General features: G+C 37.1%; 1 protein-coding gene across 1 annotated transcript; it reads left to right on the top strand.

The window, feature by feature from the left end:
* The first annotated feature begins 340 nt into the window (after positions 1-340).
* Positions 341-26188, top strand: LOC145663198 (translation machinery-associated protein 16). Its single transcript, XM_081729540.1, has 5 exons — positions 341-497; positions 7235-7329; positions 11320-11460; positions 17365-17513; positions 25828-26188. The coding sequence occupies exons 1-5, from the start codon at positions 495-497 to the stop codon at positions 26163-26165; spliced, it is 726 nt and encodes a 241-aa protein (XP_081585666.1). The 5' UTR covers positions 341-494; the 3' UTR covers positions 26166-26188.
* The last annotated feature ends 1106 nt before the right edge of the window (positions 26189-27294 follow it).

Here is a 27294-nt window from a genome sequence, read left to right as displayed (position 1 = left end):
ATGACAAACAAAATGTTAATATTGCGGTGCAGTTTTCTATAGAGATCCATATATAGTAAAATGTACGGGAAAAATTGGGGAAGTCTTTAATCTGTTCAGTTATGTAGAGAACAGAACGCAACAAATCTTGTGGTGCTTCTAATTCGTTCCTACTACTACTACTACTATTTATACTTATCTTATGGATCCGTATAGTAAAACTGCACGAATTTTGCATCTTGTTGATTCATAAGTACGAATAAGTACCTATATGCTTTGCGCTGGGATGTGGTCCGCTAATTTTGCGTTGGCTGATACGGAATGAGACCCAGTTTCTAGACAGTCTTCCGAAGATTTTGGAAACTGCGTCTGAGAAGCTGAACATTATGTATACATATTTAATGTTATGTGATACACCGTTAACCATGTGGTCGAGTGTATGTTGAAAATATAAATTTCCAGTTACATTAAAACGTACAAGTTTTATTTCTATACAGAAATTTGCGAATCACAGAATGGTAAGTTAATAAAACTGTATACAAATAGTCGATAGTATTTACATTAGTTACTGTCATCTTTGTGGAATATATTACACCCGGTACAGATTAAAATTACGGGAACCAGTTTGGAAGGTTCACAGTTAAAAGTCTTTAAATGTTACTAGGTGCAAGTTTGACATCTTGATGATGGACTTAGATGTTTATGAAGACAAGAAAAATTACACTATTAATGTTAACAAAATAGGTATTATTCGAGCAGACGGTTCTACCCAATTTTGACAAATTTCTTACATTCTCAGGTCAGGTTAGAGCTTTCTATTTCTTTTAGCGGTGCATGCATTAATGAGGAGCTCTATTACTACATTCAGATTGACTTCAAGAGGGCTGAGTATAAATACAGTGTGGAAGTATGGTATAAAAACTACAGTGCGTAAAACGAACTAACTTGTGCTAGGTGGCCACTAAAAAGCACGAATAGTATCTCACCAAGTCAGGGGAGTAACGAGGGGGTTCGCCCGCGACGGAGAGTATACGCATAAACGATGATAGTGAATGAGCATACACGTACAGTACTTTCATTACTACTCAAAAGTCATTTCAATATGCTGTACACTGACACTAATTACTTCAGGGATGGAAATAAGCAACAAAATTTTACTGGCCCATATCCCGCAATAGAGGTGGTTTAGCTACTTATCTTCGGTATGATGTTAAATACTCACCCGCACCGATGAACCACCCACCCCGGGCGAGTGGTCGAGTGCTTATTCGCATCCCTGAATTACTTATATTCACACTCATTTCTTCACGATAAATGTTTTATAATAATAATTTTATTGTCCTTATACCAATTATGGCAATAGACAACGTCAAAATATACATCAAAATTACAGTATGTTAACTTTCACATTTAATTTGCGTAAAGTATTCATCTAATGAATAAAACGGTCTTTCTAATAGCGAATTGTATAATTTATGTTTAAACACATTCATGGAACTTGAAGATAATTCACTTGGTAACCTCTTTATACAATTTTATGCCTAGTACATCACAGTTATTTTATTCTTCGACTTATTGAGTCTCTTATATGGTACATTTATGAGTTTATTGTACATTGTATTGTACGAATGCAAGTTGTATCTGCACTGTAGTTCAGGTAGTCTGTTCTTCACAAACAAAACAGCTGTGTATATATATAAATTTATCACAGTTAATATTCTCAAATTTCTAAATAAAGGTTTACAATGCATTGTTTGATGTGAATTTGTCATATTGTTTTTTACGTATAAGTTTTCTATTTGGTAGAACAGTCTTCTCGAGTGAACCCATAAAATAATTCCGTAACGTAAGCTAACCGTCCCCTTCCCTTCGCTACTATACCCGTTTAAAGAGATCCAACTTAACAATCCCGAGTGGAGCGTGTATCTTAAAGTGCGGTACCATCGATACCATACATTTATTTATAATACATTTACGTTTTTTGTCGGAAGATGTACTCTTAGTACCTTTAAACGTAATTTCTTATGGGAGGAGTTGAGTTGCTGGGTGCAGATTTTTTAGGGATAGTTGTGGGTATAAATAATACGTGGGGACACATCCTAATGGTATTGGGCTAAGGTTCCTCTGATTTCCGCCCAATTTTCGCAGATATATGAACCTTTTTAATAAAATATTGACTTTCATTAGCAAGAAATTCATTTTTACTACCTTAGAAAGTGTTTCCTAAGAGAGGAGTTGTAGTACAGGGTGCACATTGATGTTACGGGAGCTGAGTATAGAACCAGAACCAACTTTAAAAAACAATGAACTTGTGCTAGGTTTCCATTATAAGACAAAAATGATATTTAACTGAGTTATGGCAGAAGCATAGCAGGAAAACTCGCGCTTGGTGCATCCTTATAGAGATCAGGCAGGTCAGCGAAGGTGGGTATACCATATACGGGAATAGTGGAAATCCACTTCATATGGCATAAAAACATGCCTTTCGAGTGCCACAAGTTTCTGATAGTTCTGTGCCTTTTCAAGGCACATCACTTGGTGATTTCTACCGTATGGAATACTACGTGGTAAAGAGCACACTTTGCATTTCGTATTTCTATCTTATTATACATGAGGGATAAGATCACGATGTATTTTGATTACTTATTCAACAGTATTTTGAAATTAAGAAACTAATTTCTTTCGTAGATTTTACATATTTAAAAACCCTAAAATGGAATATCACCCTGTTTGAAACATCATTTTCCTAATGCTTATGTTAATACGTTACTCACAGTTACTTCTTTTCATTTCCCGACCACTTGTAAAAGTTAATCCTAGTATTATGTTACTTTCGTGCTTTGTTTATTCTTTGTTTATATAAGTATGAATCGATATTGTATTATTACGTAAAAGTAGTGCCTTTCAAGTGTTCAGCTTATCGAACTCCGGATGTATGCCTTAAAATTCACTGTGGGAGAATAAAAGGCGTTACTCGAGCAGATGGTTCCACGAATTTTTGGCACATTTTTTTTTTTTTTTTTTTTTACATTTTCAGGTTAGATTAGCGCTTTGTATTTTTTTTAGCAGAACACGCACTAAATAAGGAGCTCCATTACTGCTTGCAGATTAACTTCAGGAGGGGTCAGTATAAGCACAGTGTGGACGCATGGCATAAAAACTACAGTGCAGAAAACACGAACCACTTGTGCTAGATGGCCACTAAAAAGCACAAATACTATTTAACTGAATCAGAATAGGACCGCAGCAGGGGCTGAGCGGTCGCGAAGGGGTGCGTCCGTAGGGATCAGGCGCGTCAATGACTGGGAGTATACGTATAAATGAGGATAGTGGATGAGTACACATACAGTGCTTTCATTATCACTCAAAATTAATTTCAGTATGCTGTACACTGGCAGTATTTATTTATATTCACACTCTCATTGCTTCAGGAAAAATGTTTCACATCATATTTTACTTATGAATTTTCTATTTGTTAGAACTGTCTGCTTGAATGAACTCCCCCCACTCTCAAAAAAAGAAGTGCTAGGTTGTCACTAGAAAGCACGAATTCAACCCGTTTGCTGCAGTGGAGCCCCAAAGGAGCGGTACATTATTATCCGATGTTAGGTAAATCACTATCACTGTAAGATTATAGAGTTCCTACGTTAACTACTAAGACAATGGGTTTGAAATTGACACATGCTCTATTGTCAGTTTACCAATACAGCTTCACTACGTGCTTTCATTTACCGTATTTTAAGATTGAACTTCTTGTTTTCCCCTAATTAGACATCTTACAGTGATGCCCTTCGATACATTTTTTTGTTTGTCTCATGCTTAAATTTCGTATGATTCTCTCAGTTTCCACGTAAATTTTGTAACTTTGGGGAGCCATCTGCGAAACTTAAGCCCAACAGTGCAAAATCACTAACCAACCTGTACCAGGTAGCCTCTAAATGCAAGAATTGTATCTGATCTGAACAAGGCGAAACTGGTGGTTCCGCGCGGTTGGGTGTCCGTAAGTAGAAGTTGCGTTAGCAACAATGAATATGCATGTAAACGAAGGCAATGCAAAACATATCATCTGGTGTTCTTTTGGGACACTTCTATCTTGAACGCATCATGGCTTCCTCATGCACTGTTGCGTGGTTAGAAGCATTCATAGGCCACATATGTCCACCTTCCTACGCATGACAGAGGTAAGATCTCCAAATATTTTAATTGCGTATATATTCTTAAATAAAAATATATATTTCTTACGTAAATTTAAGAAATCTATAGTCCCAGATTGTAAACTGGCACGCGTTACTCCTACTTTGTGACTTAACAGTTATGGAGACACATTATAGTTCAGTACTCCATTAGTTAGCCTGCACTAAGGAAATACGACTTTAGAATGCAAAAACAACATGTTATCTTGCCCCTTATACTCCAATCTTAATTTTCCAGTTCTTCTTTTCAGTTTCAGGTAAACTCTGTTATTTTACAGAAGGATAGCAATGTTTAAGGAACTCATTATGTAGACGCAGAAAACTTAAGTCATCTGTAATCATATATATATATATATATATATATATATATATATATATATATATATATAAACATACATGAACTTTTAAGTAACTACCAAGCACAAGTTTGTGCTCGTTTTTCGCACTTGTCCTACTTTATTGTCATACCCAACATCCGTAGTTTTGCCTGTCTCATATTATTTCTGGTAGAACCCCTGATCTTTGCCAGTGTCGAACTGGAGCATGTGGGCATGCACCAACAATAAAGCATTTTTTCTTCACTGGTGGTGCATTATCGGCAGGTGCTGTAAATGTTTACTAAGGAAGCAACCTGTTTAGGGTCGGCAATATGAAATACATAAAGCATCTTTCTTAAGTAAGATTAGGTAAAGATCATTATTTTTTTCCAATCTATTGACAATTAATCCATACACTGTACAACTGCTGAAAATTCGATAAATACAAACATCGCGATAGCGTTCGAAAAAAAAGCAGGGATGCAAACTGGACTGGCGACCAACTGCCATATTACTTGCTTAGGTACTACACGCTCAATCTCAAGCAGAAAGAAAGGCACAGTAGAAGGCATTAATGTAGTATTCCCATGAAGAAATGTGAGTTTTAATTTTAGTCGATTTGACCCTGTATTCTTAATTTGGACGCATTCTTCGGTGAACGTTAACTTTAGGAGGACATAGCACAATTAAGTTGAATAATTTAAGATACAGTACTGGCTAAGTTTGAACGCATCGCCCCTTTTGGCATATAAATGAACAGTTTTTCAATTTCACAATTTTCAAACCAATTTTTGATTATTTTTAAATACTCCCATGTACAGTTTATCTTGAAGAAGAAATTACTTGCTTAGGTACTACACGCTCAATCTCAAGCAGAAAGAAAGGCACAGTAGAAGGCATTAATGTAGTATTCCCATGAAGAAATGTGAGTTTTAATTTTAGTCGATTTGACCCTGTATTCTTAATTTGGACGCATTCTTCGGTGAACGTTAACTTTAGGAGGACATAGCACAATTAAGTTGAATAATTTAAGATACAGTACTGGCTAAGTTTGAACGCATCGCCCCTTTTGGCATATAAATGAACAGTTTTTCAATTTCACAATTTTCAAACCAATTTTTGATTATTTTTAAATACTCCCATGTACAGTTTATCTTGAAGAAGAAATTACTTGCTTAGGTACTACACGCTCAATCTCAAGCAGAAAGAAAGGCACAGTAGAAGGCATTAGTGTAGTATTCCCATGAAGAAATGTGAGTTTTAATTTTAGTCGATTTGACCCTGTATTCTTAATTTGGACGCATTCTTCGGTGAACGTTAACTTTAGGAGGACATAGCACAATTAAGTTGAATAATTTAAGATACAGTACTGGCTAAGTTTGAACGCATCGCCCCTTTTGGCATATAAATGAACAGTTTTTCAATTTCACAATTTTCAAACCAATTTTTGATTATTTTTAAATACTCCCATGTACAGTTTATCTTGAAGAAGAAATTACTTGCTTAGGTACTACACGCTCAATCTCAAGCAGAAAGAAAGGCACAGTAGAAGGCATTAATGTAGTATTCCCATGAAGAAATGTGAGTTTTAATTTTAGTCGATTTGACCCTGTATTCTTAATTTGGACGCATTCTTCGGTGAACGTTAACTTTAGGAGGACATAGCACAATTAAGTTGAATAATTTAAGATACAGTACTGGCTAAGTTTGAACGCATCGCCCCTTTTGGCATATAAATGAACAGTTTTTCAATTTCACAATTTTCAAACCAATTTTTGATTATTTTTAAATACTCCCATGTACAGTTTATCTTGAAGAAGAAATTACTTGCTTAGGTACTACACGCTCAATCTCAAGCAGAAAGAAAGGCACAGTAGAAGGCATTAGTGTAGTATTCCCATGAAGAAATGTGAGTTTTAATTTTAGTCGATTTGACCCTGTATTCTTAATTTGGACGCATTCTTCGGTGAACGTTAACTTTAGGAGGACATAGCACAATTAAGTTGAATAATTTAAGATACAGTACTGGCTAAGTTTGAACGCATCGCCCCTTTTGGCATATAAATGAACAGTTTTTCAATTTCACAATTTTCAAACCAATTTTTGATTATTTTTAAATACTCCCATGTACAGTTTATCTTGAAGAAGAAATTACTTGCTTAGGTACTACACGCTCAATCTCAAGCAGAAAGAAAGGCACAGTAGAAGGCATTAGTGTAGTATTCCCATGAAGAAATGTGAGTTTTAATTTTAGTCGATTTGACCCTGTATTCTTAATTTGGACGCATTCTTCGGTGAACGTTAACTTTAGGAGGACATAGCACAATTAAGTTGAATAATTTAAGATACAGTACTGGCTAAGTTTGAACGCATCGCCCCTTTTGGCATATAAATGAACAGTTTTTCAATTTCACAATTTTCAAACCAATTTTTGATTATTTTTAAATACTACCATGTACAGTTTATCTTGAAGAAGAAATGAAATGAAATCTTTGAGTTTTACGTCCCACGCTTATGCCGGTTAGGCTAAAGGAGACGGTGATGATGAGTAATGAATGAAATGGTGGAATGAAGAAAGTGGGAGGAAACGGGAGAACCCCGAGAAAACCCACGAGCACGGTATTGCAGAAAGAATCAAGAATTCTAATTTAAATACATATTTAAGATCAAAGTTAACTTTAATTGCGCTCTTTATACACTGTTGGACCATAATTAACTAAGTTTTATCAATTCGTTTTATTCCAGCCTAAAGTGTCGAAGAAGCAGAACATTGAATCGAAAAATCTTTTGCTTCATCCAAGAAGCAGGAAGGCAGCAAAACTAGCTCGGCAGACACACAAGTAAGTAAAATTAATTCTGAATCGAAATGTTACGGAACATCACACTCTGTAAGGCTTCATGTACATTCTAATTACCAACACCTCAGGAGAAGTCAGTAGGGTGTTTGCTAATCATGTGTTAAAACAGTTGCTCTAGAAGTGTTTGCTCTCGTCTCAGGATCCTTAGTAACTGCAAGAGGAACACTTATCTAAAAGATGCATACAGTCAAGGTTACTGGATTATAGAACACAATAACATCATATAAATTTTATTAAAGCAAATGTAAAAGTAAATACAAATTGAAGAACTCAATGATGCACTATTTGCATTTATATTTATATTTGTAAGTCCACTTATTAAGCCTACAATTTTCTACACGAAAGATTGACGTATTTTCTCTGTGTGAACAGAGGTAAAAATCTACGTTCCATCCTCTTAAGTCTTCCTGAGTTAAGATTTCAGCCGGAATACTTCTGTCAGGTCCAACTATTCGAAAAAAAATATTGTTTCCGGCTTTGACTCTACGTGCGTTTCTTAGAGCCTGTTTACATATATACAGAGTGTTTCAAAACAACACCGACAAGTTTGGGAGGTAATTCCTGACACCAAGATAAGACAAAAAGTATAGACCAATCTGGAAGCAGAAATCCGTCATTTCGGAGTTATAGGCTGCCGAAAACATGAAAAAATGAAGTTGAAAGCTCCATAGGTCCAATACTGTAGGACTCACTGTAGTCGCGTCAAGACTTCACTTTGGAACTAGTATGTGCCCTATGCAAATATCCATGTTTCAGAATCTTGCGATACTCACGCAATTTTTATAGTGGGTGTTTGGCTACGGGCATATAATTTGAAGTACTTACCGACTACCTCTATAAAAATTGTTGCTATACTTTTCGTTTTATCTTGGTGTCAGGAATCACCTCTCAAACGTTATCGGTGTTGTATTGAAATACCCTGTATAATTATCATACAAGGTCTCAATAAAATCTGTTTCTAAGTCCCTAATCACTTTGAATAAATGTTTTCAGTGTTAGATAAAAATGTCCCCCCTTGGCATATAATGTTGCCTCGGGTTGAGGAAGGTATCCTAGCCCAAAGCAGCTTCAGACGGGACTGGTGACTCCCTAGCCCAAAGAGGCCTCAGGGGTAAGTATTGCAGGTTAAGTCTCCGTAGCCCATAGCGCCCTAAGGAGTAGGTGTTGTAAGAGGATGACCTGTACAAGGTACTGATGACTTCTTGGTCTCCACGTCCTCTTTTATAGCCATCCTTTGGATGGAGAACCTGTGGAGGGATTGTCGGAGTTCTTCGTGATTCTCCGTATCCTCTTCACCTCTTCCTGAAAGTGTAATTTCCTTCTTTCGTCTGCCATTATTTGTTTACAAATTGTGAAAACACTGTTTATAATAAATTCATGTGGTTTATAGTGTGTATGGGTGTACGGATTCTTGCAGTATAGTTTCAACTATACATGTGAGTGAAACATGTAAGAACAGTATTTAAATTTCCAAATATTTCCTGAGATCTCCCTGCTAGTGTAACGTTTTTACTGCAACAAATTGTGGGTTTCGATTCCTGATGAGACAACCTTGGATTTTGTGAATCTATTACGATGGTTGGAACTCCTACTAGACTGTACGTTCAAGTCCCATGATACCCCACTGCTGAAAAGACACTTTAACTCCAATACAAGCAAAATGGACACGACTCAGTGGTAAGCGCTCACCTCTGATGCGAGAAGTTCCTAGTTCGATCCTACACCGGATAAGTTTGTGGTGGACAACATCGTGTTCGTGGGGTTTTCTCGGGGTTCTCCCTACCCTTCCACGTTATCATCCTACCAGTTATTTCACTGTCATTCATTTTTATTTCATTAACCATCTGTCATTTAGCTAATTAATGGCATAATCATTAATGTCATTTCGTTTCATTTTCAAATCCAGCTAATTAAGTGTTTTCTCGTAAGTGTCTGGCTTTATCAAGGACAAACAGGTAATAGAGGAAAAGGTGTTTTGTTACCGTTTTGTCGTAAATAATGCGGGACATTTCCCAACTAAAGTTGAATTTTAAATATGGAACATTCTACGATGAATTCGAAAATTCCTAGAATAGGCGATAGTCATTATTCGTTGAATATCCTCTCACGCTATTTTAATGTCAATTTTGCCTGATTGTTTACGTCATTTTATTAAAGGGGTTTATCTGTTTAAATATGCCAAATAGTTGTGTTTATATATATATATATATATATATATATATAATGCTTACGTCGTTTCGTTAAAGAGATATCAATTTAAAAGTACGACGGGTGATCAGAAAGTAATGTTACAGAGCCTGCAGTGGAACGTGTATATATTATTTCATACAGCCACCAGATAGTACATACATTACGTTATATTTCGGCATAGTCTCCATATTGGTCGAGGCACTTGTTACATCGTGGGATGAGTTTGAAGATTACCTCGTGGTAAAGATCCTGTCTTTGCGTGTTCAGCCACGTTGTCACAAAGTGTTTCACCTTCTTGTCTGCAGCGAAGCGACGACCTCTTAGGTGCTCCTTTAAGTGCGGGAGCAGGTGAAAGTCGCCCGGAGCGCGGTCCGGACTGAAGGGAGAGTGGTCGGTGATTTTTCAACGAAACTTGTTTCAACAGTGTGGTGGTCGGTGACGTTTTCTCTACCAGCCGAAAAGTTTCGACACCATTCTGCGATATGCTGATGAGACATTACTGTCTCTCCGTAAACCTCTGCCAGCTGCCGGTAAATTTCAGCCGCGGTTACATGTTTTGCCCACAGAAATCGAATAACTGAGCGGACTTCTTCGCGAGACCAGTTTCTCAAAACAAGTCGCCATTTGTGTTTACCTACAACTAGCGCCATAAATGTTGGGTGTCTGAAACTCTGCACAGTTGCCAACTACATGTATTAAATTTACCGTACACTCCTCATTCCTCTGTAACAGACGAAACTTCAGATATATTGGCCTTGTAACCTTAGTTTCTAATCCTCTCCGTAGCATGTATTGTTTATATTAGGTGTCTTCCATTTCAACTCAGGCAATAAAATAAAAAAAAATTGTACCATCACCATCTCAGATATTGTTGAGCCTTCTTGATCAAAATAATGAAAAAAAAAGTCAAGAAAACCTTTTATTCTTCATTTAATGAATGTGAACCACGAACATAATCAAATCATTGCACTTTTCTTGTTCCCAGTGTTGCTAACTGTGACATCAAAGTTAACGAAACTTCACTAACTTTAAAAGGCTGCGGTTAATTCATGAGGCATTGGTCGAGAATGGTATTTGGTGTGTTTATTATTTATGTAAAGTTGAACCATCTGACAACATTTCAGAATTTTAAAAGTTGGTGTTTCCGAGAAAATGGCGCCCAAAAATGTCGATTTTTGAAAATTTTACAATTTCTCGAATTTTTTGCGACAAAACGGTTGCCCACAGAAGCGATACATTTTTTTTTTTTTTTTTTCGGAAAGCGGGTAACCAGGTCTTACCAACCGTGAAAACAGAATTTTATAATTCGAACCGGAAGTGCTCGAAAAAAATTCGCAAACTTCGACTTTTCAGATAAATTGACGTTCATTTGTTCATTTATGTACAAAAAGATACACATGCGCAAACCAAACTATAATAAAATATAGTTTATTTATATCCCTATGTACATACCACAACAAGAATTATAACTCTACCTGTCTCCATAGCTGAATGGTGGGTCTCCGAAGTTGACCATTTTCCATGTCTTTTACAATTCATAAATTGTACTCCCCGTCTTTGATGGCCCATTACTTGGCGGGAAAATTTTTTCCGACAAAACAAAAAAATTTGGCTCTCTTAAAAACATGTCTAGTTGCTATAAAAAAGTTTCAACAATATCTGAGATGGTGATGGTACATGATCTGCCTGAATTGAAATGAAAGGCACCAATATTTTTTTATTGTATAGTGTTATTTTTTCTTTTATTGTGTATTTAATGTTGATTGTTCTATTGTCTTCCAGGATAGCTGCAAGGGATAAAGCGAAGCTAGCTCATAGTATGAAAGTGAACTTATTAGGAGAGAAGTTGCTCTGGTTTAGAGACAATCTGGAACCAGATGTGGATGTATACACCAATGAACTAACACTAAAGTTAATTGAAAAGTAAGCATATTATGTTGCTAAATTGATTTAAATTAAATAACTTGTGAAAGAACTAGCTTTGTATCTTACATTTCTATTCTACATACACTGTAGAAAAACAATGTCAAAAATAATTAATTGTGATGGAACCATTATTTAGCAAGGATGTACAAAAGCCATCCAGAAAGTAATACCTTCTCTGTTATAAAGATTTTATGTGAAAAAAGAAATTGAGAAGTTTCTTTTTTGTGAAAATAGATACATATGTTGTGTACTTATTAAATATATTCAAAATATACGGGGGCTCGGGGGCTCAGTGGTAGAGCGTTCACCTCCGGTGCTTGGGGTACCTGGTTCAATCCCAGCTCGCGCCGTGTGGACTTTGTGGTGGACAAATACCGTGCTCGTGGGTTTTCTCGGGGTTCTTCCGTTTCCTCCCACTTCATTCCACCATTTCACTCATCTCTCATCATCTCCTTTACCCTAACCGGCATAAGCCTAACCGTGGGACGTAAAACTTAAAGATTTCATTTCATTTTCTATTCAAAATATTGCCCTTTGCTTTCGATATATTTTTTGCTACCATTTAACCTGTTCTTGAAAACAGCTCTGGAAAAAAAAATTCTGAGATTGTTTTTGATCCATGTGTTCCTAGCGATTCTAATGCCTTTCACGTCCTGGAAGTGCTGTCTTGAAGAGTTGTCTGTGAGAAAGGCAACAAATAATAATTGATTTGTATTTAACTTCCAAGGTCAATTACAAAGTACAAATATGTATATATAAACATCAAAAGATGTACAACACCATTAACGTAAAATTATAACAAATATTCTTTTTCCTTTTACTTATAATGTACAGAAACAGTTTACAATTTATCAATTAACAACTGAAAACATTTACGCTTAACAATCTTAAATTCAAACTGAAATACGAGGACAAGTCCGAAATTAAGTTTCCCCAGGCAACTGTGAACAGAGGTGGGGATGCAAGACCAAAAGTAGCATGTGACATTAAAGATCAGACGTACCTTTATTTTTCCACTTAAGTACTACGTACGTTGAGACATTTGTCATACCGGTGTGTAAACTTCAAAAACTCTTCCGGGAAAAATTCAATGCTCTGAATACGGAAGAAGCGTCGAACAGCTTCTGTAACTTCAGCATTGCTTCCAAATCGCTTGTGGTCGAGAGTCCTCTTCAAACCCAGAAATAGATGGAAGTTACTGGTCGCGAAATGAAACTGTATGGCAGATGGGCAAGGCGCTCCCACCGAAGGGTTGTAATATAGTTTTGCGTTGCTGTCGCTGAGTATGGTCTCGCATTGTTATCCAACAACAGAACACCAGATGTGAGAAGACCAGGCCGCTGGTTCCGAATCGCCTCGTTCAGTTTCGACAGGGTATGACAGTACTGCGTAGCAGTGATGGTTCAAACCTCCAAAAAGACCAGCAACAACATCCCTTGGGCATTCCAAAACACTGTGAGTAGCAATTCCCCTGCAGGGGACGTTGTTTTGAACTTCCTGTGGACAGGTGATGGCGGATGTTTCCATTCTATCGGTGCGGCCTTCCGCACCATTTATTTCGACATCACACTTCCACGAGGCGGTTATGAATTTCTGCTCCCAATACGCCACGTGCCCGTTCATAACGGACAATTGCTTGCACTTCCTCCTTTGACCTCAAAATGCGCCTTCTCTCCATAGCTACAGGGCTCAGACTAAGACACTCGTCTCCACTTTGCGCAGACACTGCGACGGCGCCATCTGCAGGATCGCAGTCGAACAAAACCCACTTGGGTCTGGGTGTGTTGCGCGTGCAACCGCTGGTTTGTTTACCCCAGTGCTGTTCGCTTTCCTGGGGAAAACGAGAGGTAACCTATTTTTGGACTCCCCCTCGTATGTCCAGGCCCATACTATTGCCCGCATCATATAATTTATACAGTGGAGAATTTTTATATATATTTATTCTATTATCAGTCATATTAAAAACATGCCTAACTCTCAAGTTTTGTCGAGAACAATAAAAATGTAATCTACTTAATAAGAAACGTATTATCTTTATCAATTATTTTTTTCAGATATAATACTCGCTGTATAAAAGTCCTATTTTCAAGTGACAACAAATTAAATATCTTCAGAGGTACATCATAAGAAACATAACGTGTTTGGATACCACGTATTTTATAAGCAATATCTATATTAATAATTTATTTTGAACTGTCTTTATTTGTTGTTTTCGACACTGATAGAAAGGATTCCAAATTATAGATGCATATTCCAATTTCAATGAAACAAAGGCATTATATAACGATAATATAGTTTTTTCTTCTCATTTTTAAAATAATGATTTAACCTCTTAATAAAATCCAACATTTTAAAAGTTTCATTAGTTATTTTATGTGTATGATCATTGAACTTCAAATACGTAGCAAACCAAACTCTTAGATCTCTTAAAATTTCCTTTCTTTTCAACATCTTCTTCCTATAGTATACTCAAACATAGTAAGATATTTTTTAAGATTAGAAGTCATTACATAAAATTTAGAAATATTGAGTTGAAATTTATTTCTGCTACACCACTTTAAGTTTATTAAAATCTGACTATAATTTCCTGCAATTATTTCTTGTGTGGATTTCTTTGTATAATTTGGTGTCATCCATAAATTTAAAAGATAAAGTATGTTTTAAAATTTCAAGTAGGTCATTTATCATAAAGAAAAGCAAGGGTCCTAAACTCGATCCGTGAGGTACCCCAGACTTAAAAGCTTAGACTTAATTTGATTAAAAGTAACATATTGAGTTTTTTCAGTTAAATGTGAATGAAATGAAAGTCAGATTGGGCTAAATCAGGACTAAAGGGATTGAAGCATTGCTGTCACTAGAACTCGAAAAATCCCGGGCGCCAGGTTGCTATGGCGACTGAAAATATGAGTCTGGCACCTAATTAATTCATGTCCAAACATGCAGGCTCTATGTATCAAATTTAATTTGTATTATTATGACTGTTAGTTTTCAGAACTGACACCTAAGTGAGAAGAAAATTTTTCGAGCACTGATTTCCATCCCATTTTGGCAAAAATTTGTGACAGTTATGAGGGTATTTGGGTTCGTTCCCTGAGGGTTACTGTTTGTGTAAACAGATTTAATGGTATCGGGTTTGATCCCTGAACGTCCTTGTACTGATTCATGAAAGAAAACAGACTCTTGGACTAAATTATACCTACCCACAAGTAAATATTAACCAACTGAGAACAAAACTGGTGAAACTCGGGATTCGAACTATGGACTTTTGGTATATACCATGTTCATGATTATTCCCTGTTTTCACTTCAGCTGTATCAGTAATCTTTCCATTTGTGGTTACCCAGTTCACGGTCAGAAGTTCGGGGAACGCTGGGTGCGATATCCATATCCTTACTCCATACATCCTGCGAAAAACAATACCAACCTGTTGCACTGCTAATACTGTAAAAATGATGAAACAAATACATGCACAATACTTATCCTCTAACACAAAATATTATTTTGCAGAATGCACACTTCTACGTCACTTGCGTATGAATTAACACACAAAAAACATATATTTGATACGTATATTGCAAACTTTTTAATTATTGTGTGGCACTTCACATTTTACAGGCACTAAAATACTTTTCAAATTGTAATAATGTGGCCCCGTATAGCGCTGACGACCGAATACCGATATCTTCGCGCACGTATTTACGGTAACGAAAGATGAATCATCGAAGACGTAGGCATAAACACTGTTCACTGGAGTAGAGAATCTGATGCACTATTAGTTGAAATGTTAACTCCTTGCACATGTTGATTTTGTCCTAGCCGACACAGGATACTTCATTACGTCATTTTGTAGATTTCATAGATAATTAAACTTTGATGCACTTTAACATTAAGAACTTTTTCTCAATTATTGTTTTAGTTACAGAATTAGTGGCGAAGAGTTGCATTGAGAATTTTCATTCTAGAAGAATTATTAAATGAACAAAACTGGAGTGGAGAAAAATGTACTCTATTCTCTTTCGTGGTCGATGTTCCACTCTCCCCGCCCAGTCATTGCTATTCTTTTCTCGCTCAATGAAGGCGTATGAATACATTATGGGAATGAAAGATAGTTCCCACAAAACATTCAGTTTTTAGGTAACTGCTTCACTAATAAGAGTTGATTGAGTAATTATTAGATTATTGAAAGCACATTAACCACATTTAAACACATGATAATATTAATGATCTGTAATTAATACGAAATATGCACGTTATTGCATTTAGTCTGCTGCTGCCTTTAGCCCTGCAATTCAGCTTCCGTAGAAACTAAGCTGAACCAAATTCTTCTACCATATTAAGCCATACGAAAAGTAGGCGGTCAACCACACACACACACACAGAAACTTGTGACCGAGAAACTTCGCAGCATTTCAATTCCAAGAATTTTGTCTCGGTGCGCGTTAATTCTAAGAAATCCTCTTCCGTATACGAGGATTGCTCAAAAGGTGTATAACGAAATCGTTATACAGTGTATTAACATATCCTGACTGGAGGAGTTATCGTGGTGCAAAACAACACTGTCCAATATAATGGCTTTCATTTTCGTTGAATTGCATCGCTTATCTCACGAACTAATGTTTTCGTAACGTTATATCCGCACCCAATCATCTCACACAACTTCTGTACAGTTACAGGACGTTTTACTGTAATCAGCGTATGCACTCTTCCTCTGTTTTTATCGTGCACCGCGATTGCCTGTTCGTACAATATTGATGTTTATCCGTCACCGAGATTTCCATAACATTGTTAATGTCAACTGCGTCATCTCCACATGCCACATGGAGCCTGCTAAGGATCTCCAAAGCTTGGCAATCCTATGTTTGGAAGAACTCGATCACAGCCATTCATGCTGCTTATTTAGTGACCTGTTAATAAGGAAAATTACAAGACCATGCCACCGGTCCCAGAAACCATGTTTTAAACAAATGAACACCGCCATAATTTGTACTAATGTCTGTAAAGAAACCTAGAGGTCAAAATATCAGTGTGTGTATGATTTTGACATGATTACTAAACAGTTATGAACACCATTAATCAACTAATGTGCTTGGTACTGATAACAGTAGTGTGTCTGAAAGGATTAGCACTTTATCGAATTAATAAAATACTAGCTGAACCTGCGCTCTCTACCATTGCACCATTCACATATGAGCATGAATCTCCTTGCCATTCCTCACAACATCTGTACATGTCCCTTTATAGACACAAGTAAAAGACGTCTTGAAAAAAAAATAGGCAAGGGGTACCATAAATTGGAGATTTTTTCAATATCTTGGCTTGAGCCTACTTCCGGTTGGATTTTCTAATTCATGTATGATCAGTGTTTTCTTCTTGCATGCACTATGTAATAAGCAAATGAATTACACATACAACTAACTGTAATGTCAGTAATATATGTTGTTCATTGGGCAAAATACTCCAAACAATAAAGATTCATCTTGGACTTGAGAAATGGGTATCCTTCGTTTTTCATCATTTGGCCATGAAACAAACGCCGGAAAGATATACTAATCCCGTATACAAATAGGTGGTGGTGGAATATATAACTCATAGGATACGATGCTTTACTTTTTAAAATTTCAACATTTCCAGTCTACCCCTAAAAAATGTAATAAAGAAATAACGGCCTTTTTTAAAAAATACTCAATTAGAACTGGAAAATCTACAGGAAATTTGGAATCGACCAGCGAAAGCGGCACATTTCTAGCACTTGTGGTTTTCAAGATCTCATTGTCGAAAGGATTGGAAACAACCATATAAACTTTTCTTGACTACAACCATATATACCTAGCATTTTAATATATAGATTGTTTTAGCATAAATGATTTAGATTTGTTGTACATGAACATTTTTGCTTTGCAGATACTTGAGTCGTTTTGATGATGAGCTGGAGCAGATCCAACTGAAGCGTTCAATCGGAAACCGAAAAGGCAGTCAACATGCCAGTAGAGAGGATGTGATTCTGTTCACTAAGAAACGGGAGAAGGAAGAATTTGAAACCTGTGGATTAGGTAAACAAATGTTATAACCTAGTGTTCGAAGTGGAAAAAACCAGAGGCGGTATGTTTTACTACCATTTTGACTCGACATACCTGCTACTTAAATGTTGGAATGCAGTGAGGGTATGTTGCCTAAAAGATTGCATTTCTATTTACATAATAACTAAATACCATTGGAGAGCTTCTCTGTAGTAACGCGGGAGGGGGTGGGGGCATGAAGAGATTTTAATCCCTCCAACTTTCTGGAAAAAAATCCCCTTATGTTGTATTATAGAGAATTATACACGAAAATGCTCAAAAAACGAATGAGGATAATAATTTCCTGCGGAAAATCTCCCGGTCTCCCACTCCGCTGTGGGGTATTCGAAACACTTGGAAGTTCTGCTCCCGGAGCAGACAACTCCTAAACCCGCCCATGCTCAAGACACGGCATTTATATGCATTAAGAGTCTTCATCACGGCGAAATTAAAATACCGCTAATTTTACAGTAATTATGTGATATCTTCAAATAGATAAAAGATAATTGAAATGTGAAACAAGAGCACCCTAGACAATATTATTTTGCGTGAGGTACCGTTATCACAAGTCACCTAGTGGCTTTCCGTTTTCAGCTGTTTAGAAACGCGAAAATAAATGCCGATTTTCAAAATGGCTCGAAATCGAAAGCAGATAAGTGAGTCGTGATAACGGTTTCTCATGTAAAGTAATATTGTCTAGGGCGCTCTTGTTCCACATTTCGATTATCTTTTATCTATTTGAAGATATCACATAATTACTGTAAAATTAGCTGTATTTTAATTTCACCGGGATGAAGACTGTAAAGACAATAAGACACACACATACAAAAGAAATTCAATATGCCACATCAAAATATAAACTAGATGAACTTCTTTGAAGACACATTTTAAAAACAAAAAGTAGGAAAAAGGTAAGAAAAATGTCGGTGTTATCAACTTAGAAACTTTTTCTATATCAAAAATAAAACCTTTTACGTTCGAAGCTATTCGTCAATTACTGTGTATGAAAATAAATGTATCAAAGGTATATCTACTTTCCAGTGACGGTATGTTTTAATCATTGGAAAACCAGAGACGGTATGCCGCCTTCACTGAAAAACCAGAGGCGGTATGGCATACCGTCTCACTTCGACTACTGTTATTTGGTCTAGGAATTAATTCGTGCGGTTGGTACGCACACATTGAAGCTGTAGTACAAACACAAAATACATAAATACCTTAAGAAAAATATTGTCCATCGCTAGCCACCACTTTCGCCCATCTGTCAGGCAGTGTACGGATTCCGTGGCGAAAGAAGTCCTCATCCTTGGCAGCGATCCAGTCAGAGACCCATGTTTCGATATCTTCTGAAGAAGTAAACCGCTGTCCAATCAAATCGTTGTTCATGCAATCGAACAAGTAGTAGTCCGAAGGAGCAACGTCTGGTGAATACGGCGGGTGGGGTAAAACTTCCCATCCGACATTTTCTAAATAGGTTTTGACCGGTTTTGCGACATGTGGGCGAGCGTTATCATGTTGAACAATAAGTTTATCATGTCTGTTCTCCCATTCTGGTCGTGTTCTGGCCAGAGCTTGCTTCAAACGCATTAATTGTCGTCGATAACGTTCTCCATTCATAGTTTCACCCGGTTGCAGCAGCTCATAGTACACCACAACTTTGATATCTCACCATATGCACAGCATAACCTTTGCACAGTGAATATTTCGTTTTGGTTGTGATGGACCTGGTTCACCTGGTTTCACCCAGGCCTTTTTTCGTTTAGGGTTCTCGTAATGGATCCACTTCTCATCACCCGTAATAATTCGATGCAGAAACCCCTTTCTGCTCTGTCGTTGAAGCAGCAATTCGCAAATGGTTTTTCGTCTTTCAACGTCTCTGTCTTTCAATTCATGTGGAACCCAATGTGACATCTTTTGAATCATTCCCATGGCTTTCAAGCGTTTGGAGACTGTTGTTTGATCAACGCCTAATGCTGCTGTAAGTTGTTCCTGCGTTTGACACGAATCCTGCTCGAGCAATGCTGTCAATTCTTCGTCTTGAAATTTTTTTGGCTGTCCAGCTCGCTCTTGGTCTGCCAAGCCGAAATCACCACTTCTAAACCGTGCAAACCACTTCTGACACGTTCGCTCAGCTAGAGCATGGTCACCATACACTTCCACCAAAATACGATGACTTTCAGTCGCACTTTTCTGCATGTTAAAGTAATGCAGCAGGACATCCCGCAAAAACACTTTATCAGGCACAAATTGCGCCATGTTCACTTAACTACAAACTGGTGTTGTTGACGCTTTAATCCACTGCCCTATACTACGAACGATACGCGATGACAGGGGTTTGCAACACATGTGTGGATACACGGAACTGTGGGACGCTCCGTTCGTTGCGCCATCTCTTGTCCACCCGCACGAATTAATTCCTAGACCAAATATAATCTTTTTATTAATAATTGACATTTTGATAGTACGAAAAGTCATTAGAGATTTTTGAGAGAAAAACCCAAATTAACCACACTTAGTAAGCGCATATATTCTTGGGAGGTTTAATCGATTGCAGAAACCTGGTTTTAGATATCGATTAATATTACTGTTTTTGATGAATGTTAAAACTGGAAATGGTTAATTTCTGCTTCCAGTGGATGGATCATCTTCATCAAATAAATCGATTTCTAACTTTTGTCTTTCTGCATCCTGACCAAATTTATGGAGACCCATCAACTAATTCTTTAGTCTCTCTCTCTCTTTTTTTTTATCTGTCTATTTCTCTCTCCCTTTTTTCGGCCAGATAGAGTCAATATGCGCGTATGCGTAAAGAAGTTTTGTAAACCGAACTTTATAGAAATGAACATTATGAGCTCTTTCGCTGAAATACTTCATCAGATAGATAAGGGGAAAAATTAGGGAGAAAAAAGTTGAAGCAAAGAAAACCTCTGAATCGTCCATTTGATGAAATGTAAGGCCATGTGGTAGTATTACGAGGCTGTAAGTAGATAGTAGAGATGAAAATGAAATCTCTCACCGTTATCCCCTTTAATGTAAAGGAAATAATTAATAAACAAGACTGAATGATTGTGAAAAATTGTTGGAATCGAAATGTGATGGGAAACGGGAAAACCTCAAGAAAACCCACTTACACGATGTTATACATCACAAACTCACTTGGCCTGGGATCGAACTAAAACCTCTCGCAATAGTATTGAGCATGCAGCGTCTAGCTTGCACTTAGAATATTCCTACTGGTAACCACGTGAAGCGATAACTTAGAACTGGTGCCAAGGAAGATATTTAGCTTTGATGTCTGTTTTAAAATTTACCACGAAGTCTTTTTGCATAAAACATACAGGCATGTGATTTTTTTTTAACCCTCTCTATCATAGTAAGAAACAAGCAAAAAGGCTAATACTCACTGCAAAAAATAGAATTTTCTTCTACATGTAAGAAGTGCTTTCGGAAGAAACTTCTTCCATCTTCTAGCGTACTTATAATTCAAAGATTGGTGTTCCTCTGGTTCGGCAAAAATTAAGAAGATTCTGGGAAAACACGTCATCAAAATTTCAAAAGTTCCTCCTAAATCCATAGAAAAACACATAAATTTTAAGGCACTTTTTTTTACTGACCCTGTACAAAGCAGTGGTGTCTATCGTGTAAAATGTAGTATGATGAAGTATATATAGGTTAAACAAAAAGGAATATTTGTACGAGAATACCTAAGCACAGTCGTACATCGAAATATCGGAGCCTGTAACAATTATCTGGTCTGTCAATGCATCGTAAAGATTATAATCATAACATCGCAGATTTATGTTTAATTGAGAAAGGAAAAACAGCAACATAACGAAAAATCAAAGAATCATATTACATCCATAAAGAGAAACCCATACTTAATTTGGAGAGGGGGGAACTAAATACGATTTGGAGTAATATACTTTCGCCATCTGGAAAGCAACAAAAGAATACAGTGAACAGCAGTGAACATTGACAGCGAGTGCCTATTCCCATGTGTTGGCAGAAGATTTCTATTTTATATTTCTTAATCCGTTTAACCATTTTTTGCCTTTATACATTCCGGTGAGTATTAATCTTTTTGCTTGTTTCGTACTAAATATCATCACCGCTCGCAATGTTGTGGATACTCTCTATCATGTCTAATTGGCATGTATATGTTTAAATTCACCATATGTGGTGCAATATTTTGAGACAAAGTTTTACTTACTGGTCAAGTGTTTTTAGTAAGAAAATTAGGAAGCGTCTTTTATTTTATTAAGAAATTATTTAAATGCAAAATGAGACACAGATAGATACATATTGCAGGGCTCATAGCGAGTCACTTTTTTAACCAAAAGTTTTTTTTTTTTTTTTTTATTTTCAAGTTGGTCACTAAAAGTTACTTTTTTTTCAAATTTGTCACTAAAAGTTACTTTTTTGGGAGGTAAAGTGACTTTTTCGTGTGTTTTATGTTTTGCATTGACAGTTTTCTAAGAAAAATATAAAAAATGTTAAAAGGCAGAAACTTGCTACTCATTACTCTTCTGAAAGCTTCACTACTTGCTGCCACATGTGAAACAGTCAGCTTTTTTTCTCACTTCAGCTTTTATTTTTTCTAAAGCACAGTGGATGGTTGGTGGATGCTTAGGGTCTCAAGGTGGGGTTGAGAACCCTTCTGTGTTTATTCTTTCTTCTATATAGTTTTCTCTCGTAATAGTTAACGCTCTGCTCAACGTTGTGTGGGTGTGTGTTTGTGTAGTTCATCATGTTCGTCGTGTGTTATGCTTCTCGTATGTTCTTCTTAAGAGTAGGTGATGAATTTAAAAATTTCATGGCTTTGAGAACTCTCAGTGCTAAGTTAAATATAATGTTTGGGATGAAGAAATTTGGAAATAGGCCAGAACTGGTTCCACTTAGAAGCTTCTTACATCTGATAAGTCTGCTTATCATAACTACAAAGCATATTTAGAAAACCTAAGAAAGGAGGAAGCTCAAAATGAAGAAGTAAAGAAGAAAAGATGAAACAAAACAACAAAGAGAGAGGTGATGGAGAAATTGGCAAAGGAAAAAAGGGACCATAATGAGATTTTTGTCACTTTTTCGTGTGCTTTTGGTCACTTTTCAACTATTTACAAGAGACCAAACCACTTTGAGCCCTGATATTGTCATTCCAGTACTTGAAAACAACCCTCGTTACGAAAACATTTAGTTCATGTGGCAACACGATAAAGCACCGCCTCCCGTTAATGTTATTGTGAGGGATTTCTTGGATCAGTAATTCGATGTGAATGGATTAGTCGTAATAGTAGGACAGATTGGCCACCCCATTTGTGTGACCTCACATCATGTGACATCTCGATGTGTAAAAGTAAACCGCAGGATTTAGGTAACTTGAAACAGCTAATCGAACAGTCATTCGAGGAATTGAATCCCAGTCCTCGGTTGTGTCACGATATCTGCAAATCAGTGCAGAAGAGATGTACCTGTGCATTGAACATAGTGGGAGACTGAATAGTATTTGTAAATACAATAAGGATTGTCAAGTTACCTAGTTTCTTTTATTTTATTCACATATTGGGGAAAGCGAACGTTAACGTCATTTCACTCATGTTGTGGGTCCAGATAAGTAGCAACGTTGCATTTTCATTTAACATTTGGTGCATAAAAAGTGTACAGCCCAAACGGCTCGTCCGAATTAAAGAAAAAAAATCCTTTCACTTTAGATTGAAAGCATCATATTTGAAGACGGTTTTCCCTCTTTCATTTTATTCTAACTCTGATAATAACACAGTAACCCTATGTCAGTGGACTTTTGAGACATCCTATATATATATATATATATATATATATATATATATATATATATATATATATATATGAGAAATAATAACTGAAAAGTGTGAACATTTTTCATAAAGATTGGGAACAAGGAAGAAAGTACATACGTGATCTAAGACAACAGAATATATGATAAATTACTATTCTGTACAAGAAATTTTCTGATAGTCTTAAAGATTTACCAAAGTAATCCAAGGAAGAGCTATTGAAGTTAATGGATTTTTGCTTAAAAATGCAAAAGATTATCTTAACTACAGGCATTATTTAGAGACTCAAGAGATGCTGACCGTGCTCTTTATCCTATCTCAGATTAATTCAGTATGGAAGATATGATGGCTCAGTGGTAGATCGCCCTACCTGTGGCGCGTGGGACGTGGTTCGATTTCCGGCCAACTTAATTTGTGGTGGGCATCATGTCCATGGATTTTCTTGGAGTATTCCTCTTTCCTCCCACATTTTCATTCCAACGATTCTTCCATTATCATTCACTTGCGTTAATCATCTGCCTCCCTTAGCCTACAGAGCATAATCGTAGGACGTTAAAACTTTAATTTCATTTCATTAGTTCAAGAAAGGTAAGAAGAAAGATTTTAGTGAAGATATAAAATATGGGAAGTGCATACAGATAAAATTAACGAGTTATAAAAATTCCGTCACTGTTCCGCTGGATTCTGCAGGTGTCTGTGAAATTTCATGTACATGACAAGATGAGATAGAAAAAAGACGACTTTTTTGGTGATGGAAATTTATCCCATAAAAGAAAATGCTAGATTTGTGGGGGGAAACTGAAAGTGAAAAATCAGTTCCATTTAACATCGGCAGCTGTAGAAATCTTCTACCCCTTTCAGTAGTAATTGAGGAAATATATGCTATATGAACCAAACTCTTTCACGTGGTGTACACGTTAGAGGTCTGCACGGGCCGGAATTTTTAGGCCCGGCCCGACCCGGCCCGTGAATTTATGATGTGAGACCCGACCCGAGTCCGAAATATTTTTAGCACTTAGGCGCGAGCTCGTGCGATAATTAAATGAGCCCGAATAACACAAATTTAAAAATGATCGCAAAATTGCATTTCTGTTTACAACAATTAGAGGTTTAATTTTTAAGTTGTGCTTTAAAACTTCCTCAGAAAGAACAATTCAATAACTATCATTGTACAGTATATTTACAAACTTGGGGCCGCGGTGGCTCAGTATTAGAGCGTTCACCTCTGGTGCTTGGGGTCCTGGGTTCGATCCCAGCCCCCGCCAAGTGAACTTTGTGGTGGACAAACACCGCGTGCGTGGGTTTTCTCGGGGTTCTCCCGTTTCCTCCCACTTCTTCATTCCACCATTTCATTCATTACTCATCATCACCGTCTCCTTTGGCGTAACCGCGGGACGTAAAACTCAAAGATTTCATTTCATTTTATATATTTACAAACTTAGGCCCGAAAAGGCTCGAGAAATATGGTTGTATATTTAAAACTTTACTTTTCGAGCCCGGCCCGGGCCCAAAGTGATACATGCTTTGCAGGCCCGAGTCCGGCCCGCAGGCCGGGTTGGGCTTGAGCCCGTGCAGACCTCTAGTACACGTGGCACTCCTGGTTGTTTTGAACCAATCTGTGACATCATCCAGAGGAACAAGATGAATACTTTTAGAATTTATTTATAAAAGTGCTCGCCAAGCAGCCTACATTATAATACATTATCTATAAACCTTAGATTTTTGTACCAATATGTCAAAGTAATGTGAATGAGTTGATATATCGATGTACATCTTAAAACATTTTTGTATACTGAGCTCATGGTTCGATTTTATAAGTACGAGTGCTAGAGTTCTGTGATGCATTGTATCTCGCTCAGATAGCCCCTGATCGAGATATTACAGCTAAAAATATTATACCCAATTACTTAGCTACGGATGATATATATACAAGGTGTCTCAAAAGTCCCCTGACATAGGGTAGCTGTTATTACCAGAGTTACAGCAAAGTATAAAAGGGGAAACCGTCTTCAAATATGACGCTTCCAGTCTAAAGTGAAGGAAGATTTTTTTTTTAAAATCGGAAAAGACATTTGGGCTGTACACTCTTTATATGCGCCTAATGTTAAATTAAAATGCAATATTGCCATTTGCTTGGACCCACAACATAAATAAATGAAGTGACTGTCTTTTACACTAACGTGTCGATGGCAGCCACCATTTCATACATGGCCCCATTTACTTTATGTTGTGAATCCAGGTAAAAGGCCACGTTGCATTTTTATTTAACATCGGTCGCATAAAGAGTGTACAGTCCAAACGGTTCGTCCGATTTTAAAAATTCCGTCACTTTAGATTGAAAATGTTATATTTAGAGACGGTTTCCCCTCTTACATTTTGCTGTAACTGTGATAATAACAGAGTTAACCTATGTCAGGGGACTTTTGAAACACTGTGTATATATAATATATATATCATGTCTGCATTCATAGATAGCTTATGTGGTCGTATTTCTTTTGCAGAATGCCCTGACATATTAAATCGCAAACAACTGTCTATGCTGAGAGATTGGAGCGGAGAATTGCGTTTTCTAACAAATTTCAAACTTCGAAGGATTAAACGCAGTGAGTTGACACAGCCAAAGAAAACGGTGAAAGAGAAAAAGGTGTCAGACAAAACTGGTGACGAACTACGTGACTCTGTTAAGAACAGTGAAAGTTTATCAAATGGTGAAAGTGATTTGGAGGACGAGTCAATTGAGAATGGGAATGAGAATGAAGGGGAATATTCAGAGAGTGAACTGTTAAAAAGTGATAGTGACGAAGAAAATGTTGTTGATTCAATGGATGTTGATGTGTAAATAAATGTTAATGTTTAATGAAATGCTAATTTTTCTTTCTTTTTATACTTGATTGAAATTCGGTTGAAGCAAGTTTTCAAGCTAGACAAAATCCTAACTGGGAGTAGCAATACTATTAAAGGAATGTTGAAAACCTAATAACGTAAGGTACACATTATCTATCTTTAGAGCGTCTCACCCTTAGATTGCAGTACAGGAGTAAATGGCAGTGCTTTTCCTTATGCCCACTGTTACCAAATTTGGACTGAATCTTAGAAATAGTTTGTTTGCTAGATATGGATAGATTATTGTAGAACATTGTATTCTCTATCAAATAATTTTTCTATTATCAAGAAAAATTTTCAAGTACGTATTTAAATACGAGGCGCATCCAGAAAGTAAGTTTCCCACGCGTCCCATAGCTAGGAAACCGTATGTTGCGCGAAGCGACTGCGTGTACGTGAGAGAGTAAGGTCCTAACATGGCGCATGCGCCAGCAGAATTTCCCTAATTCTCTCAGTACCGTCGTGGCAGTGATTGGCGTTCCTATTCCAACTCCCGCCGCGTGTGATAAAGTTTTTGAATGCACAGGGCATAGCACCGGTTGAAATCCATCATCAGCTGTATCGTTGCAAAAATGTCAATGCTGACCCTGTGCGCCTTGCTTTGAACTCCAGGGTCAGTTGCTTCAACACAAACCTTCCTGATCAACAAGCACTCCGTGACAGTAGTGTGCAATAAGGAGCGGAAAATCTGCAGGAACTGTTTGCTCATGCCGTTAGGCCCATAGACCTGGCACAGCTAACGATGGATTTCGATTGGTGCTATGCCCTGTGCATTCAAAAACTTTATCACTGCTCGCACGTGACACGCGGCGGGAGCTGGAATAAGAACGTCCATCTTCAATCACTGCCACGACGCTACTGAGAGCACTAGGGAAGTTTCGCTAGTGCATGTGCCATGTTAGAACCTTAATATCTCACGTACACGTAGTCGCTTCGCGCAACATACCGTTTCCTAGCTATGGGACGCGTGGGAAACTTACTTTTTGGATGTGCCTCGTAAATTGGAGAAGTGAAATCTTACTAATGACAAATTCTAACGTCGCTTTAAATATATCACGTCATAAGTTCGGAACTGTAAGAGATAG

Source organism: Thermobia domestica, chromosome 10 (assembly GCF_964235325.1).
Source record: "Thermobia domestica chromosome 10, izTheDome1.hap1.1, whole genome shotgun sequence".
NCBI classification, from domain to species: Eukaryota; Metazoa; Arthropoda; class Insecta; order Zygentoma; family Lepismatidae; genus Thermobia; species Thermobia domestica.
Note: the sequence above shows the minus strand (reverse complement) of the source record. Positions and strands in the feature narration are given on the sequence as shown.

Coding starts and splice junctions, on each gene's coding strand:
- LOC145663198 (XM_081729540.1), top strand. Junction 7,330..11,319: donor CTAGCTCGGCAGACACACAA/GTAAGTAAAATT, acceptor ATTGTCTTCCAG/GATAGCTGCAAGGGATAAAG. Junction 11,461..17,364: donor ACACTAAAGTTAATTGAAAA/GTAAGCATATTA, acceptor TTTGCTTTGCAG/ATACTTGAGTCGTTTTGATG.